This window comes from Triturus cristatus, chromosome 4_1 (genome assembly GCF_964204655.1).
Source record: "Triturus cristatus chromosome 4_1, aTriCri1.1, whole genome shotgun sequence".
NCBI lineage: Eukaryota > Metazoa > Chordata > Amphibia > Caudata > Salamandridae > Triturus > Triturus cristatus.
The window spans coordinates 286,804,308-286,820,775 of record NC_140585.1 but is presented as its reverse complement, the minus strand read 5'-3'; the positions used below and the strand labels follow the sequence as shown (position 1 = coordinate 286,820,775).

The following is a 16,468-nucleotide window of genomic DNA, read 5'->3' as shown; positions in this document are numbered from 1 at the left end:
ATTCAGTGTCACCCTGTAGTTCCCTCGCCACCTCCAGATCTCGCAAGTCACAGGCGTTTAATTTCCATCCAGAGGACCGCCCACTCCCAAGGCGTTCAAGCTTAACCAACAAGGACAAATGATCAGACAGGCCGTGTGCCATATACTTTGCGTGTAGCACCTCCCCAACTCCCTCGCATGGGCAAACACAATCCAGCCTGAAGTAAACCTTGTGAGCCACCGAAAAATAGGAATACTTTCGATCCGATGGGCGTCTGCACTGCCACAGGTCAGATAAACCCATGGTATACGCAAACTGTTCCAATACTGTGGCTTGGGCAGTCCCTCTGGGGGACACGGAGTGGTCTAGGTCTGTGGCCATAACTTCCTTGAAGTCTCTACCCAAAATATAAGGCAGAAAGGTCGACTCCATGAGTATTTCGGTAAGCTTAGTCAGGGTAGGAGCCTGAACTTGAGGAGGAGCATATGCTCTTAAAAAGGACATTTCAGTCCATCCCAGTAACACTGCACCCCTGCATATCTGTCACAAGAATCTAACCATGTTTTAGTCACCCGAAAAGTTTTATTTTCCCTGATCAAGATGACAACCCCTGGACCCAGAAGAAAATCCTGCACAAGTCAAGATAGTATATGCACCTCGTCCCAGGAATCAACATTGGATCCCCTGTAGATGTGTCTCCTGGGAGGAGGACCACATCGTGCAGCAGTCTTAAGGTATTGTGCCACCAGACAGTGCTTGACTTTATTGCCCAGACTATTTACATTCCAGGTTAAGACAGTAAGACCAGAGCACCCTAGGTGGCTGGACTGCGCCATGGTGTAAAAAGTAGTGCACTGTTCATACAGGACATGATCTCCAAAACCACAAGTAGGCACATGCGCCTGTGACTCCTTCGCAATCAACATAAACAGAAAAGTAAGGAAACACAGATTCAGAACGGCACCCATGTCGGCACCCTCTGGGAATCAGACAAAGCATAGGTTGTTGCGCTCTTTCCACAATGCCGGTGTTGTAAAATGATCTAGTCCAGTAGCGGACTCCCTCGTATAATTACAGAGGGAGCCACACCACAAAGCCGCTCCAAAGCAGCCCGCTCTTCTCAACATCTCAGAGGCTATTTTAAGTATAGTCCAGCCCATCTGCTCAGGGGGAATGCCAGACCATATGCGGCAGAGCCCACCACAGAGCATCAAGTAAGATGGAGGGAGGAAGAAGGGCGCAAGCCCCCCAAGCCGCCTGGCGGCTTGGTCTCGCAGCTTCCGCTTCATTCCAGCCAGTGGGCGGCCTCACCTCTCAGCCACTACAATGTTGCCTGCAGCCGAGGCTGCCGCAACCAAACTCAGGCAGCGAGCCTTGCCCAGGGCTCCAAGAAGGTCATTACTGCTTCCATTGCGCCACCCCTCCCCCACCCCCCTCGGCAAGGAGAGGGCATGGTGAAGCTATGAGTAATGGATGGCAGGATAGTAGTTAGATTGACGCCGGGCCGCCAGAGCTAGCAGAGCACTGCTAGTCTGCCTTCTTGCCGGCCACACCCCCTCCCCTTCGTCCTGCATCCCAAACTTCATGTCATCTGAAGTCTGTTTTTCAAGCCTCCTATGCATAGTACTTCAATCTATAGGGGCACCCTGCAGTGCTCTCTGTTTTTACCCATCTACTTAGGATCTACATCTTTCCTGCCAACTCTCTGCAATTTTAAAAATATGCTGAAATGGACAGTTCCTAACCCAACCATATTTCGATCAATAGCATCATGCTCTTCAGGCACTAGAAGATGTTCTAGAAGTCTCAACACCACCACAGATAGCTTCCAACCCAGGGTGAAATATCTTTAGCTTTTTGGTGGGGAGGTCTAGAAGAGATCATGTTGCTTGTGCTTCCCACAAGGCTGCACAAACATATTATTCTCTTAGTTATGTTACATCCATTTTTTGCCACCATATTTAGAGCAGAGACAATCCAAAAAATAAACTTTTCATAGACTGGAACCAGCCTTGAACGTCAGTAGGAATCATTTCATTTTGAGGCTGAATGGTTTCTCGGTTATGTTCACATGCAAATAACACACAGGACTCACTATCAGAACTTAGTCAACTAGATCCTGTAATTGTGTGTTTGGAAGTCAACCATCCACAAAGCTCACCAATGAAGGCTTCAGGTGCCCTTGTTGGTTGAGTTTATTTTTCAATTGCAAACAGTTTAAAGGAAATGCTTTGGTTACTCCTATATTTTCTGATGCCATGTTTATTAACATCTGTGTTCGTCAAAGAAACGCAGTTGTATCTGCACGTGCAATTTTGTTTGCAGAGGTTATGATAATTACTAATGGTTTCAAAATAGGGGCGGGCATAACTGAGTTTCACTCCACATTGTTACATAAGAACTCCCTGAGTTTCTGCGGAGTTCTGTGAGCGGGCTGAAATTAGCACATTGCGCTGCTCATGCTGATTTTTAGGACCGGGAGCTTGTCATGCAGTTTGTGCTGATTTTGCCGCACCACGTGGTATGCCAGAGGGTGCTTCTTTGCTGCTGCTCGATTAGATTTTCTACACGAGTGGCAGCTTTCTCACTGAGAAAGTTCGCGACATCCCGCATTGAGAAAATCACGCCTGGTGCCCTCCTATCACCCGATAATGGCATTGGGGCACATCAATACTCCTTGGCAAGTCTCGTGTGAGGAAAAGAAAAAACTCCACCACACGGAGTTTGGGGGAGTTAGCCCGAAACTCTCCATTACGAGCGGAACTCAGAGTAGCCAAAACTCTGAACTCCACCGTTGGGACATTTATATTCTACCCCTATTACAAACCTTTGTCAGATGGGGTCAGTGTCTCAAGTGCAGGAGCATACCTTAGGACTACAAATAAGCCATATTTTTATGTAGGACTACGCAATCCATCTTCTTGGACAAAACTTAAGCCTGCATGATACACATAAATGGGATACTTTAAGAGGCCATTTTAGATGAGGGAGACATGCGTTATCAGCCCTTAGTGGCAGCACAAGCACAGATCCAGTGCAAGACATTCCTGCTCTGTGCAAGATCAATAATAGCTGGATTGGAAACCACATTCTGCGAGTTTAAAAAGAGTTACAGCCCAAGATACTACCATTAAACTGCTTGACTACAGATCGTGCCCTGCCCTTGCTCTACAGCTATTCCTTTCACAGAGTGGCTGTGTTGTCTCTGCATGCGTTTGCTGCAACAGGCAGTGGTTTTTACCCTATCAGGATTCACTCTTTCATACTGTTTGGGTAGGATACTTGCTAAGGGACAGGATACTTGCGAAGGGGCATCCATTTTGGGCACTGTAACTACTCCTTCCACATTATGGCAAGGTTAACTAATGGAGATTAATTTCTAGTCCCAATTCTCTGTGAGATTTGGACATACAAGGTTGTGCGCAGAATATCAGATAGGTCAGTTAACAACAGAAAGGAAATGACAAAGTCGGAGGGCCTGGATGTATCATTTGTTCAACTGGCCCAAAAGAACACAATATTGAGAACGAAACTTCAAAGAGGTAAGCATGCATGCAGCGTAGAACACAGCTGAGGTGACCTCCTTCAGCTTGTTCCCACCTGTGGCAGAGTTAGGTTGTGACCCCCTATAGCAGATTGTTTATAGAAGATAACTAAAGAGCTCCTGTGCCAGGGAGCAGACATAAGAGGAGCTGGGCGGCACTGCATTTATCTGTTAGAACAAGCTTTGGCATGCAAGTAGCAAAGCAGGGTAGATTCCATAGGAGAAGGACAGTATTTAGCCCTATTGCCCACCATGCATCTTGCACTCTTGGTGTTCTGAGAGTTATGCTCCTGCTGTATGCTAGGAGTCAATAGGTCCTATAGGCTGCAGCTGGCCGTAATTGGAACATTGACTTATGAGAGTCATTCAGCAATTTGTCTTCAGGAAGAGGTGTACAGGCAACATCCATTGTATTGGGTGATCAGGAGAAGCCAACGTCAGACTAAATGCTTAGTTAAAAGGCTAACAAGTTCTTCGTATTGACACTTTCCGTTTTTGAATTATAGGGCACCAGATACTTTTTCCTTCCTCCCCCCCCCCTCCCCCCGAATGAATGAATGAATGAAAAGAGTATTTAGTAAAGCGCACTGTGGCCAAGCGGCTTCCTGGCGCTGAGAGCTCTGACCAACAGACACAGCAGAAGCCCGGGAGTTTAGCAGGAGTACGCCTGAGAGAAAAGAAGGGTTTTCAGCGCTTTACGAAAATGGGAATAGATGGGGATAGAGCGCATGGACAGAGGAAGACTGTTCCAGAAAAGGGGGGCCAGAACCGAAAATCTGGTACCTCCTGTTCTGGACTTACAGAATCGGGGAACATGGAGGAGAGTCAAAGTGGAAGAGCGAAGAGTGCGGATAGGGGTATGAGAAGAAATAAGAGAACTAATAAAAGCCGGGGCAGAGCGGGCATGAGCCCGAAAAACTAAACAACCCATTTTAAAAAGAGATCTCTGGTGAACAGGAAGCCAGTGAAGGGACTTGAGTACTGGAGTGATATGATGAGTTTTAGGAAGATGAAAGATAAGGCGGGCAGCCTGGTTCTGAATAGCTTGTAAGCAACGTATTTCATAGGCAGGTATGCCCACATACAGGCTGTTCGCATAGTCAAGACGGGAAGTGATCATAGCCATGACGATGACTTTGAGAGCGTCAAAAGAAAAAAAGTTTTACGGATAAGCCAAAGAGATAAGAAGCAGGAAGATACAACAGAGCTGACTTGGGCATGCATAGAAAGGTCCTGACTGACCCTAATCCCCAGGGTCCTAACAGATGGAACAGGTACAAGAGAGGGACCAAAAGCAGGGGGCCAAAAGGCGGAGGACCAAGGACTAGATGAGCCACCCGTCAAGACCAACTCGGTCTTGTCCGGGTTGAGTTAAGATGATTTAAACTCATCCACTCAAATGAAGACCAAGGTGGAACGAAACTTTGAAAGGGACAAAGAAGAAGAGGAAAGATCAAAAACGAGCTGGAGGTCATCTGCGTAATTATACACAGAGACCCCCAGGTCGAGAAGAGAAATAATAAGAGGATGGATATAGAGATTAAAAAGAAGAGGGGAGAGAGAGAAGAACCTTGAGGAACCCCACAAGAAACCATACGAGTAGGGGCAGAGAATCCGGAAAGATGAACCGCTTGAGAGCGTCCCTTAAGAAAGGACGCAACCCAGGAGAAAGCTGACCCCCGGATGCCCGCTGCGCTGACACGGCCGAGAAGGATGGAGTGGTCAACCGTGTCAAACGCGGCGGACAGATCGAGGAACATCGACTCCGTAGAGTGGCCCGGGCGAAAGCCCGCTTGATGGGAAGCCAGCAGGTGGTTCTCCTCGATGTAGGTGGAGAGGCAGGAGGTGACATGACTTTCCAGGATCTTGCCCAGATAAGGAAGAAGGGAGATAGGCCTGAAATTGGAAGGAAGAGAGGGATCTAAACCAGGCTTTTTGAGAATAGGCAGAACAATAGCGGATTTAAAGGATGAAGGAACTAAGCCCAGGGAGAGTGAAGCATTGAGAAGAGAAAGACGAGGAGCAGGGCAGTTAGTAAATAAGGGACTCCGAATACGTGCCGGGGTACAGTCAGCCGGAGAGCCGGACTTAATTTTAGTAAGCAAAGCAAGAAATGCGTCCAGCGAAATAGGCAAGAAAAAAAAAAAATCAAGAAAAGAAGAAGGCGGACAAGAAGCAGGAGAGAAAAAAAGAAAAGGTACAGAAGGGATGTTGGATTTAATCTTAACGATCTTCTCAATGAAGTAATTGTTAAGTGAGGAGCAAAGAGCCTGAGAGGGAATAAGATTCAGACAGGCACGATCTGAGCTCGCCAAATTATGAACCAGAGAGAAAATCTCTTTGGATTTATTGGCGGAAAGAGCTACTTTCTCGGAAAAATACTTAGTTTTGGTCGAGAGAACGGCCCTCTCCACTTTGTAACTTCAGCTTCCCCAACCATAGGAGCAGCGTCTTGGCTAGTTTAGCACATGCAGTTCAGTTTGTTTTCAGCAAATTGACGGACTGTCAAATGTCGCAATTTAGTCAAAATGCAAAAGTACAAAACGTTGAGCCGCAGATTTCCACAGAAACTTCTTGGCATATTGCTTAGTACAAACAGCACAAAGTAAGACCACTCAAAACCAGGAACAAGCTAAATTTACTGCACCTACTTCAAGAATGGAACCTTTAAAGACACAATCATCACTCTTCCTACAGGATAATGTTCCTGACAGCTCATGGAACAGAGAAGCGCAGCCCAATATGTTCAAAGTGGTAGCTGAAGCCCTGCCCAAAATCCAGGAAGGAGAAAAGGACTTAGACTTATTTGGGCAAAATAGGATACCAAACCCAGGGAACCAACAGGAGCAACGCTGCCTGCCAAGTAGGAATTAGGAAAGCACTATACTCCGCACTACTCACACACACACACACACACACACACACACACACACAGCACAGATTGTGTCCAACACTCCCTCACTGCTTTCAAATAGTACTGAACAATGTATTCGTTTCTAAGAGCAGAATAGATGCAGATGGTTGGGGTACTAAATAACCAGAATTGATACTTCTTGGTTTCTAAAAGTTTGGCAGATAGGAAACACCTGGCAAAAATAGGCGAAGTCCTGTACATTCTTTTCAAGTATGTAGCTATGTATTCATTCTCATGTTAGAGAGGGCGGGGGTGAGGGTGAAGTGGAATAGGCTTTTCCCCAATGTACAATTCTAGGAAGCAAGAAGGAAAAAACAAATCCACTGAACACAAAAGCCCAAAAAAAGAAACTAGGATCAGCTAGTCTTTCCAAGATGCACAGCCAGAAGTAACAGGACAATACAAAAAAAAAAACACAAACAAAAACTCACAAACCATGGTCACAAGACCTATCTTTTTTTTTTTAATCAAAGTGCAGCTTAATTACCTTTGGTAACGCTCTTTTCTGTTGGATACTCCCAACTACAGTTTCCTCACCTTTCGACTATCCCTATGCGCCAGATTGGATTCAGAATCTTACAGCAACGCTCGCCGATAGGTGGTGCCATGTGGGCCGGCCATGACTCTATACCACCCCAGAAGATACTGAGTGAAGCTGTATATAAGCACCAACCAAGGATGCTGATAACAGTGGAGTCATTCTTCTCCTATGCACGGAGCACTACAAACATATTACAAGTGACAGTACGGACACATCTAAGTTGGAACGTTATTATGATGTTCAGGAGTCCAATTCCAAGAAGGGAGAGGTGGGAGGTCAGTAAGCAATCTGTGGTTAGAAACGGCATCAACCAGAAAGTGCGTTGTCAAATTTAAGTAAATTGTTCTTAAGATGGCTACTTCTAACTGCAAATACCTCAACCTTAGAATATATACCACAGAAGTACCTTCCAAGCTGTAGGGTCTGAGAAGTAGGCTTAAATTAGGTAATCTTGCAGGATTTAGCAGGCAAAATGGGCCACCCATTGGACATGGCTGTTAAGGCAGCAGCATTTCATGAACATGCACAGACGCCTAATTTACAGCCTGTAAAATGTTCAGAACTGTCACCCCCCCCCAGCCCCCTGGTCAATGCCATTAGAGTGGCCAAGGCCCTGGTGGAATGAGCCAGCAGGCCTTTCGGTGGTTGCTGCTTTGTGAACACATAGTAGATTTGACACAAGGGACTGTCCATCTTGACAATGTCCTTTTCTGCAACACCGTCCCTTTCTTTACACCAGAGAATCCCACAAAGTAAGATTGTAGGAAGCTGGGTTTCTGTTGCAGTAACCTCCCCTCCCCCCCCACACACTTTTTTCCAGACTACTGATGCACTTTGACTTTATGTGCCCTGGGTCCCTGCCAATCAGGTTCCCAGGGCCTGTGATCTTTCAAAACTGTACCTTGTACACCCAATTGGCACCTCTCAGATCCAGGACCCTTTCATGTTGGAGACAGGCTGTCCTCCAGAAGTGGTAGCTGGATTGGAGAGCAAATAATCTAGGGGCTCTGGGTACCATACTTTCCTAACCAAGTCTGGGGCTATTAAGAGGACTTTGGCCTGGTCTGTCTGGACTTTCCTCAGAAGTACAGGCAGGAGGGGCAGAAAAGTGTACAGCAGCCGCCGGACCGAATGTAGTTGGAATGAGTCTGCCAATGACTTTTCTGGAGGAAACAGTAGTTTTGACTCTTCGGGATGAAGAGGACACTTGTGATCCACTTGTCCACATCCGCTAAGCTAATCTGTTCTGGCATTCAGAGATCCTACTGGATGGTTGGCTGCGAGAAAGATGTTCTACTGGTCCAGTCACCTCTAGAGGAGTCAGGCCTCTTGTCACAGGAGGCAACTCTGTCCTGAGGTCAGGTTGTCCATGAAGACCTGCACCAGCCTCACCTTGATTGTCAGCAAGGAGGATTTCAGGACCAGACGGAAAACCTAAAGCTTCAGAATACTGATAGCGCTGGCTCTCCCCCAGAGACCATAAGACTAATTTCCACTTCCTCCATGCCCCTTCAACCCAGCAGTGATGCTGCGAATCTGGGTGGGGAAAGGAAAGGGGCCTGCCACTGGTCAGTTTCGCATTGGTCTGCTACCACAGAAGATGCTGACCGGTCTCCTCTGAGATCTGGTTCGAGACAGAGAGGCAGCCCTGATGCTGGGCACACTGAAACTTGTAATTCCAGTGCATACACCACATATGCAACCTAGAATTCAGAGCAAGGAGGATGCATGTAGCAGAGTCAAATAAGCTTCAGAGACACTAACCGAGGCCTAGGATTGAGCCCACAACATCTGGATCATATCCTTAATGTCTTGGAATTAATGTCCTGGACCTGCTGGAGTGGTGGAAATGCCTTGAATGCCACTGTGTCTAGAGCAGTCCCAATGAAAGGAATCCTCTGCTTTGGTCCCAGGTGGGACTTTGGCTCATTGACGAAAAGCCATAAAACTGCCAGGAGTTTGACTGTCATCCAGACGTAGTCTATGATGAACTGTTGCGAGCCCTACTCGAGCACCCAGTTGTCAAGGTACAGGAACAAATCTCCTTATCAATCAGGCCTGTGTGAAGCATGGCAAATTTAAAGTGTTCGACTCCACCGTGATCCGAAAACATCTGTGGGGCTGCACGATGGGTATATGAAAATATGCATCCTACAAGTCCAAGGACACAATCCAGGCTCCTGAAACCAGAGCAGAACAAGTCCATGGTGAGCATATTGAACTTTTTTCTGCACAACAGTCAGTGCTCAGAGGCCCAGTATATGCCAGAGGCCTCCGTCCTCAGTACGAGGTAGTGCAAATGACACCCCTCACTTTTGCCACTTGAGGCCAACTTTGGCCAACAGAAGGTGGATTTGTTACAACAAATTGCAGAATGGTTTACTGACAGCCACTCGTGTGAAAACAGACATGGAGGAAACAAAAGGTAAGGCTTAGCCCATTTGAAAGATTTGCAAGACCACCATGTCTGACATGATTGATTTCCAACCGGGGAGGAAATATATCCTGCCTCCTCCTGCCTGAGTATAGGCCTGTGAGTCTGACTCCACACTAGCACCCATTAGGGGCATCCATGCAGCAGCAGGTCTAATCTATGGACTGAAGAAGTAGGATCACTTAATTTCCATCTTTACCGAAATCCATTGGGTCCCCTTGCCAGCCCGCACAATCTCCAAAGCCATCATAACCAGTACCCCCGTATAGCTTGCTGAGAAGTTCACCCTTCTGGTGGTTCTCAGCACACCCATGGCCAGGACACCATCAGACTGCAGACTAAGTGTAAAAAAGTACAAGTAAGACAGTCGTTTTCCATCTATGACCCCATGATCTGGGCCATCATCCCAGTATCCATCAGGACTGCCCCACACTTTTCAAATGTAGGAAATAGTTGAAGACTCAAAAAAATACATCATAATGCATTAATCATCCACAACTTCGCTTCCTCTCCCTTTGTCAACTTTATGGTGGTCATCGACCATGTACTTTGCTCTGCTCCCTTCCGGCTAGGTTTGCAGTTTATGAATACAATACACATAAATACATACATAGAAGCTGGTAGGGCTAGGGTGGTCTGTAAGGTAGGCCCCTGAAATAATCCCTAAACCTCTTGCACTTTGGTGGACCTGCTTGGCAGGAGACATGGTTTACAGGGATTGTGCTGTGGCTTGGTGGTCTTTAAATCTTTTGAATACCACATCAGCCTTCTCTCCAAACAATACAGATCGATGAACAGGCATGTTCAAAGATACTTGGATATCTCCTGTAAACCCGGTTGATCTCATCCAGCCATGCCTTCTAAGCACTAGACTGGTACCAGTAGCTCTGCCAACAGAGTCTTCATTGTCCAGTCTAGCATATAAGATATTCTTTGCTGCATACTGCTCATCATGACAGCAAGGCTCTGAAGTCTTCCAGGACAGCCAGCAAGATCTTATTGGCAATGGCCCCGCCTCCACAGAAAGCACACTGTTATTGGCATAAACTGGCCCAAGGGAACATGCTCTTTTCTAAGACAAAAACATGTTTAGACTTTCTTTCCTGGAGGACTGGTCTGAAAGACATTAGAAGTGACTATACTTCTTGACTTCTCTACCACCAGGCTTTTAGGGTTGAGTTAACCAGAGGCAGGGTATGTCACCTGGCACAGTGTAAACCAGGAAGACAAAGGTTTGTCCAGGAGAGTCTCGCTGAACAACAATAGTGGTTCAGAAGAGGTAGGACATGATTAAGGATCTCAGTTAACAAGTCTACTTTTGTTTCAACAGTAACAAACTAAACCTAGCACTTCTGCTGCCCTTCACACAGATACTTCCATTGGTTGCCAGGTTCTGAGTCCAGTGCAGTCTCTGGCTATGCATCTAGCCAACTGGAATATTTTAATCCAGGTATAGTCAGTTATGGGTATAAATGGGTGGAAGTAGGTTGCCTGCCGTGTCAACAGTATTGTGGGGAACATCTGGAATTCCCTGACCCGTCTCAGTTTAAGTCCTCTCCGCCAAATGTACTGGTGTAGATACAAAACCCAAGTATTAGTCTGGTTGCACTTTTGTAACCTCATAGTGAGACATTGACCTGAAGCAGGCATAAGATAGCTCAGCTTTGGAGACCAGTGTTCGAGTCACATCCGGGGCCGCAGAAGTCTGGGTAAGCACATGAATGAAATGGACTGGTGTAGACCCAGGGGCATGACTGGAAAGGATTCAGGAATAGATCCTACATGGTTTGTTAGCATGAGGGTGAGCCGGCTGGGAGAAGGCTAACTAGAGCCTCTTGTAATCCATGGTGCCCTGAAGGCACACCAGAAGGATCAGAAGCATCTATTAGAAGAAGCTGCAGCACGCCCTTTACATCAGGGTTGACAACAGCCTAGAGAATTGGGGTGCACCGGGTCATTGCAGGACAGGTCCAAGTCAAAAGGGGCTTATAATCCCTTATGCCTTTTCCATCTGATGTTAAGTAGCCAGATGGGGGCAGTGCTTAATTTGTAAAAACACAAGTGTCTGGACCAGTCTCAGGAGGCCACTGCAGCTTGCACCACCCATTGTCCCTGGCAGTGCTGCCAATATCTGTGCCAGCACATTCCTAGACATGTGACATTTCAAACTATTCCAGGCCACCCAAAGCTATTAGTGTAACAAGTATTTATTTTTTAATCTATATTTAATTATAAAAAAAGTTATTGTGCTCATAATTAATTTAGGCAATGGACTGTCACTAATGCTGGTATTGAGAATCAAGCACCGGAACCACCGCCTCAAATTAAGCACTGGGAGGGGGGTTTGTTCCTGCTTATTTTTCTTTGCTTATAGAACATTGTTGACTTACCGGAAGACTGTGTGGGAACAGGACTTCATATAGAACTGGCTACTTGAACGTTACTGTGAGTGGCCCTGCAACTTGGAACAAGACTGCTGTGTCAACAGCAACCTCTTATGCTCAGCAAAAGCAGAGCAGAGTCACCTCCTGTATAGCCTAGGTGCAGGAGGTCATTTATCACACAGCTTTTGGTTGTGACAAGTCCAAGCACCAAATACACAAATTGTATGGGTCCGTGACCAACATCTTCTGCCTGAATTCACGCATGTATTAAATTCTATTTTTGTGGGAGACTTTCCTGGCACACATTCTGAAATAAACTTTGAAGTGGTCCGAAGACCAACAAAGTAGGAAGTGGAGCATCAAGGGGGCAGAATGAAAGGAGCAGATGTCAGTGCAAGGGGTAGCGCTTATAGGAGTAGTCTCTTCTCGGTCACTTCCAGGGTGGTGCGTAGTTACAACGGAGCCATCCATCTGGGTAAGGTATCTGCACTTAAGGTATTCATCAGAAAAAGAAAAAAAACTAGCAACCAACATTGACACGATTAGGAGAATCTTGAGACAACACAAAACCATTTCAAAGTCATTGGCAGGACTAAAACGTGTATGAATGAGTAAAGTAACTCAGACAGTTCAAACAGAAGATGAGAGAATTAACTTTGAAAGTTTAAGTTGCTACAACGATTTTTCATTCACAGGCTGGCACATCTACTCAAACAAAGAGAAGAGATTTATAAAGGGAAATTCTGAAATAAAGATTGCAATGAGCTACACAATCCCTTCCAAATCCTGTGCCCATTACGAGCCGAAAAAACAATCGACAATTAAAATATGCTGTGCCAACAATTCAAGCACAGCTCTGTCTTACTGTGCATGCCTCGTTTGTCAAAAATCCCAGACCCCAAAAACGTACCACTCTTGCTTTGCTTTACCTGCTTGATTCACCACTGGTATCTCTGCGTACCACACCAACCCCCTAACATTTCTCTTTTGTCATTTTAATTATAAAAAAAAAAAAAGAAAAAAAAAAAAGAAAATGTATCTCCATAACAAATTTCAGATTCTCAATGAACCAGCTTTTCGGACCCACACCCTCCTCTAGAATTTCTGTCTGCTCACCTGACATTGCATCAGCTTTCACACGGATGGACCTTCTCATAGGCATCGGAGATGGGAACATCGGAGGTGCGGGCATCGGAGGTGCGGGCATCGAATATGGGAACATCGGAGGTGCAGGCATCGGATATGGGAGCATCGGCGGTGCAGGCATGGGAGGTGCGGGCATGTGAGGTGCGGGCATGTGAGGTGCGGGCATGTGAGGTGCGGGCATGGGATATGGGAGCATCGGAGGTGCGGGCATCGGATATGGGAACATCGGAGGTGCGGGCATCGGAGGTGCGGGCATCGGATATTGGAACATGGGAGGAGCGGGCATGGGAGGTGCGGGCATGGGAGGTGCGGGCATGGGAGGTGCGGGCATGGGATATGGGAGCATCGGAGGTGCGGGCATCGGATATGGGAGCATCGGATATGGGAGCATCGGAGCTGGGGGCATCGGAGCTGGGTAATCAAGAGCATCATGGAGGATCTCCACCAAGTGGTCTGCAATACGTGCCACCGTCTCTGGATCTGGTGCTGCATCATCTGAAAGATATATCAGAATTTGCTCTAATAAAAATATAAAAAGATTTGGAAAATTCTAGCTGTGTGAAAGGAGGTTAGAGGTTCAGTAACAACATTGCTCCTAAGGCTGATGGCCCCATGTGGTCAACAAGATTCTTTTGCGAGTGCATTGCACTCAACACAGTAGTCATTTAAGAACCTATTGATGTTTTTAAGTTTGCTAAAGCCCCTAAAGCATACACCAAATGGGTTTGGCTCCCACAAAACCACTGGGCAGTTCTTCACTCCGCCTCTCACGCCAGCAAACTTATACCCATATGTAGCAGTTTGGTGCCAGACAGACCAGCTGGTCCACCTACACCAGGAAATATCACATGGACCGTAACACACCTTTCTTCAATTCTTCCAGGTTCATCATACCATCGTTGACCGGTGCCACTCTTATTCATTGGAAGGAACTGGGAGTTTAAGGAGCTGCGATCACACAAATTTGCTGGCAACAAAGATTGGAAAGGGCACTTGCTGCTGAAAAGTTTGACCATGTACGACCATCCATGGAGTTTCTTGGTATCCAATATAAATCAAGTTGTAGCTGTATTGACCAGTATCCACTATTCTGAGTGGCCATCTTCTGTTGTATGTGCTCGTACAGAGAGTAATACATGGTTTGTATTTGCGATGTTCTTGCATTTCCTTAGGATTGTATTCTGTGGGATGTTACCTGCTCTTGTACTTTGGAACAGTAGCCGCTCTTCTGCTGGATGGCAAGTGTATGGGTATGTGACCTCCTGTTTGATGGATACAGAATGGAATTACAGCATCGGTTGTATACTTGAAATTCTTCCTTCAAGGTCTTCCAGTTGCTTGGCTAAGGCACGCCGCTCCACGTTGCCTTTCAGAAATGGAAGGGACATCGAGCTCCGTGATATGGAGCACAGCCAAGGACCATTTATTTCTTTTAGAACTAAAGAGCTTGCTCTCCTTGCTGGGCATTATCCTTTTTTTTCTTTTCTTATTTCGCTGGGTTTTATACCCCCCACCCCGGTATAGGGATGTATCCCACATCAGGCTTGAGAATCATGGGTGGAGGGAAGTAGCATAATTTTCTCACTTTCTGCTCTGGGCACTTATACCATACAACTTTAGTTAGTGGCATCATCGTTAGCTTCCATTGGATAGGATGGCACTATTTTGCTTTTAAAGACATTTAGGATTTTCGAATGAAATAGATAATCAAAATATCGGAGTGGTAAAACACTGCGAGAACATCCTTTTACTGATTATCACTCTTTTGTAACCTTTTAGTGCACCATTGGCCTGAAACAGGACAATGACCATTTAGGATTGGAGACCAACATCAGAGTTGCATGCGGGGCCGGGGCAGGTCGAGTCAGCATAGGCATCAGTATCAACCCTGGTCTGTCCAGAGATTTCATCTGGACATCCTATGTGTGACTATACAAAATATGAATCTAGGAGGTTAATGCTTGGTGTGAAGTCGGCTGTCTCACTGGACTAAGTCTGCACCTTACAATAACGTTTAGCACAGTAGAGACAGCTTCCAGAATGAAGACAAACACTCTAGAAGAGGACCAAAGTATCCAGCTCAAGTTTAAGAAGTGTCAAAGGTACATAAGGCAAGTGTTAAAGCTCTGTACCTCCTGTGCACAAATAAGTTTTATATACATGTTAAGGACAAGGCCTTAACACCTTTTTACGTCTGTCTGGAAATCTAGGCTATATGGTTGAGACACTACAATCCTATTAGGAAATTAAACCAATCTGCAAGAGTTGTAGAAGTTTATTCTAAGAGTGTGTTCTTTTTATGCTCTTTCCATGTCCAAGGGATAATGTTGTCCTCATAAGGATGGACATCTAAACAGTGAAAATGGAAAGTGTTGCGAGCTGGATTGTTTATAGGGCACCTTGCCTTTACACATTCTGGAATACATTTTCTACTTCCATCCACAACTAGCATGGAATGAACTGGTGGTGTGGACCCAGGGGCTGGAGTGAAGTGTGACTCAGTGTCAGAAAGGGCTTTGTAACAGGTCCCACAGGATATGTTGGCACTGAGACGTCCACTGGCAGATGTCCAATTAGAGCACCTTCAGGCCCGAAAGCACACCAGAGGGACAAGGAGGAGTCTGAAGGAGCTGCAGCATTGCCTCCTTGAATGTGGCTTTTTGCTGCAGCATAAAGATCGGCCAAGGGAATAAGGGCGCGTCAGGTCAGTCGCAGGATCAGCTCCAAGTCAGAAGGGGCTTGTGACATCCTTGTGCCTTACTCTGATTTCGAGTAGTGGGATGGGACCAGGTTCCGCTCATCTTTCTTGTGCTTACTGCCAGTCATCGACTTACAGGAAGATAATGAGAGGCAACAGGATTTTACATGGGCCCAGCTACTGGAACAGCATTGCGAGAGGCACTGACTTGGAGCAGGATTTTCGTTTCGAAATCAAACTTTTTCTATGCTTGGTGATGAATAGTTGGACCTCCTGCATTGTTTACAGGAACATAAGGTCACATTTATTGCAAAGTCTGAGTTGTGACTGAAACCCAAACACCAAAGACATGTTCTACAAGTCTGTGGCCAACATCTGCTTCCTGTAGTCGCTGCATAGATTGAACTCTATTGTTTTTGTGGGAGACATCTGTCCTGGCACATTGTCGGTGGTAAATTTGGAAGCAATTGGAAGACTAACATAGATGGGGTTTGAACTCCAGATCCACACTGCAGGGCGCAGAATGAAAGGAACAGATGTGAGTGCACGAAGTGGTGCTTACGAGTCTATTTGCATCACTTTCAGGGTGGTAAAGAGTCATTCTGGAGCCACGTGGCGTCATCTAATCTGAGTGCGAGAGCATTGCTGCAAAATTATCCAGATCCAGTCTAGCAATCAGGGATATTCTAAAGATGAGGTATCTGGACTTAGAAGTATCCATCACAAAGAAAGAAGAAGAAAAAAAAAAAACACAAAAAAGCCCCAGAAGACTCAACATTTGACATAAGTAAGAGAATCATGCGTTTAAGATTCTCCTACTTCGGTTT

At 46.1% G+C, this 16,468-nt stretch overlaps 1 protein-coding gene across 2 annotated transcripts in view; it reads right to left on the bottom strand.

Annotated features, from left to right (window-relative positions):
- The window catches only part of LOC146854289 (uncharacterized), a 266,776-nt gene that overhangs the window by 58,905 nt on the left and 191,403 nt on the right, over window positions 1-16,468 (bottom strand). Inside the window, exon 4 of one of the 2 annotated variants that reach the window (XM_085652072.1) lies at window positions 12,914-13,438. The exons of the other annotated variant lie outside the window; for it this stretch is intronic. Coding sequence (XP_085508198.1) covers window positions 12,914-13,438 — 525 coding nt within the window. The remainder of the gene's footprint in view (window positions 1-12,913; window positions 13,439-16,468) is intronic. 2 annotated transcript variants of the gene reach the window in all.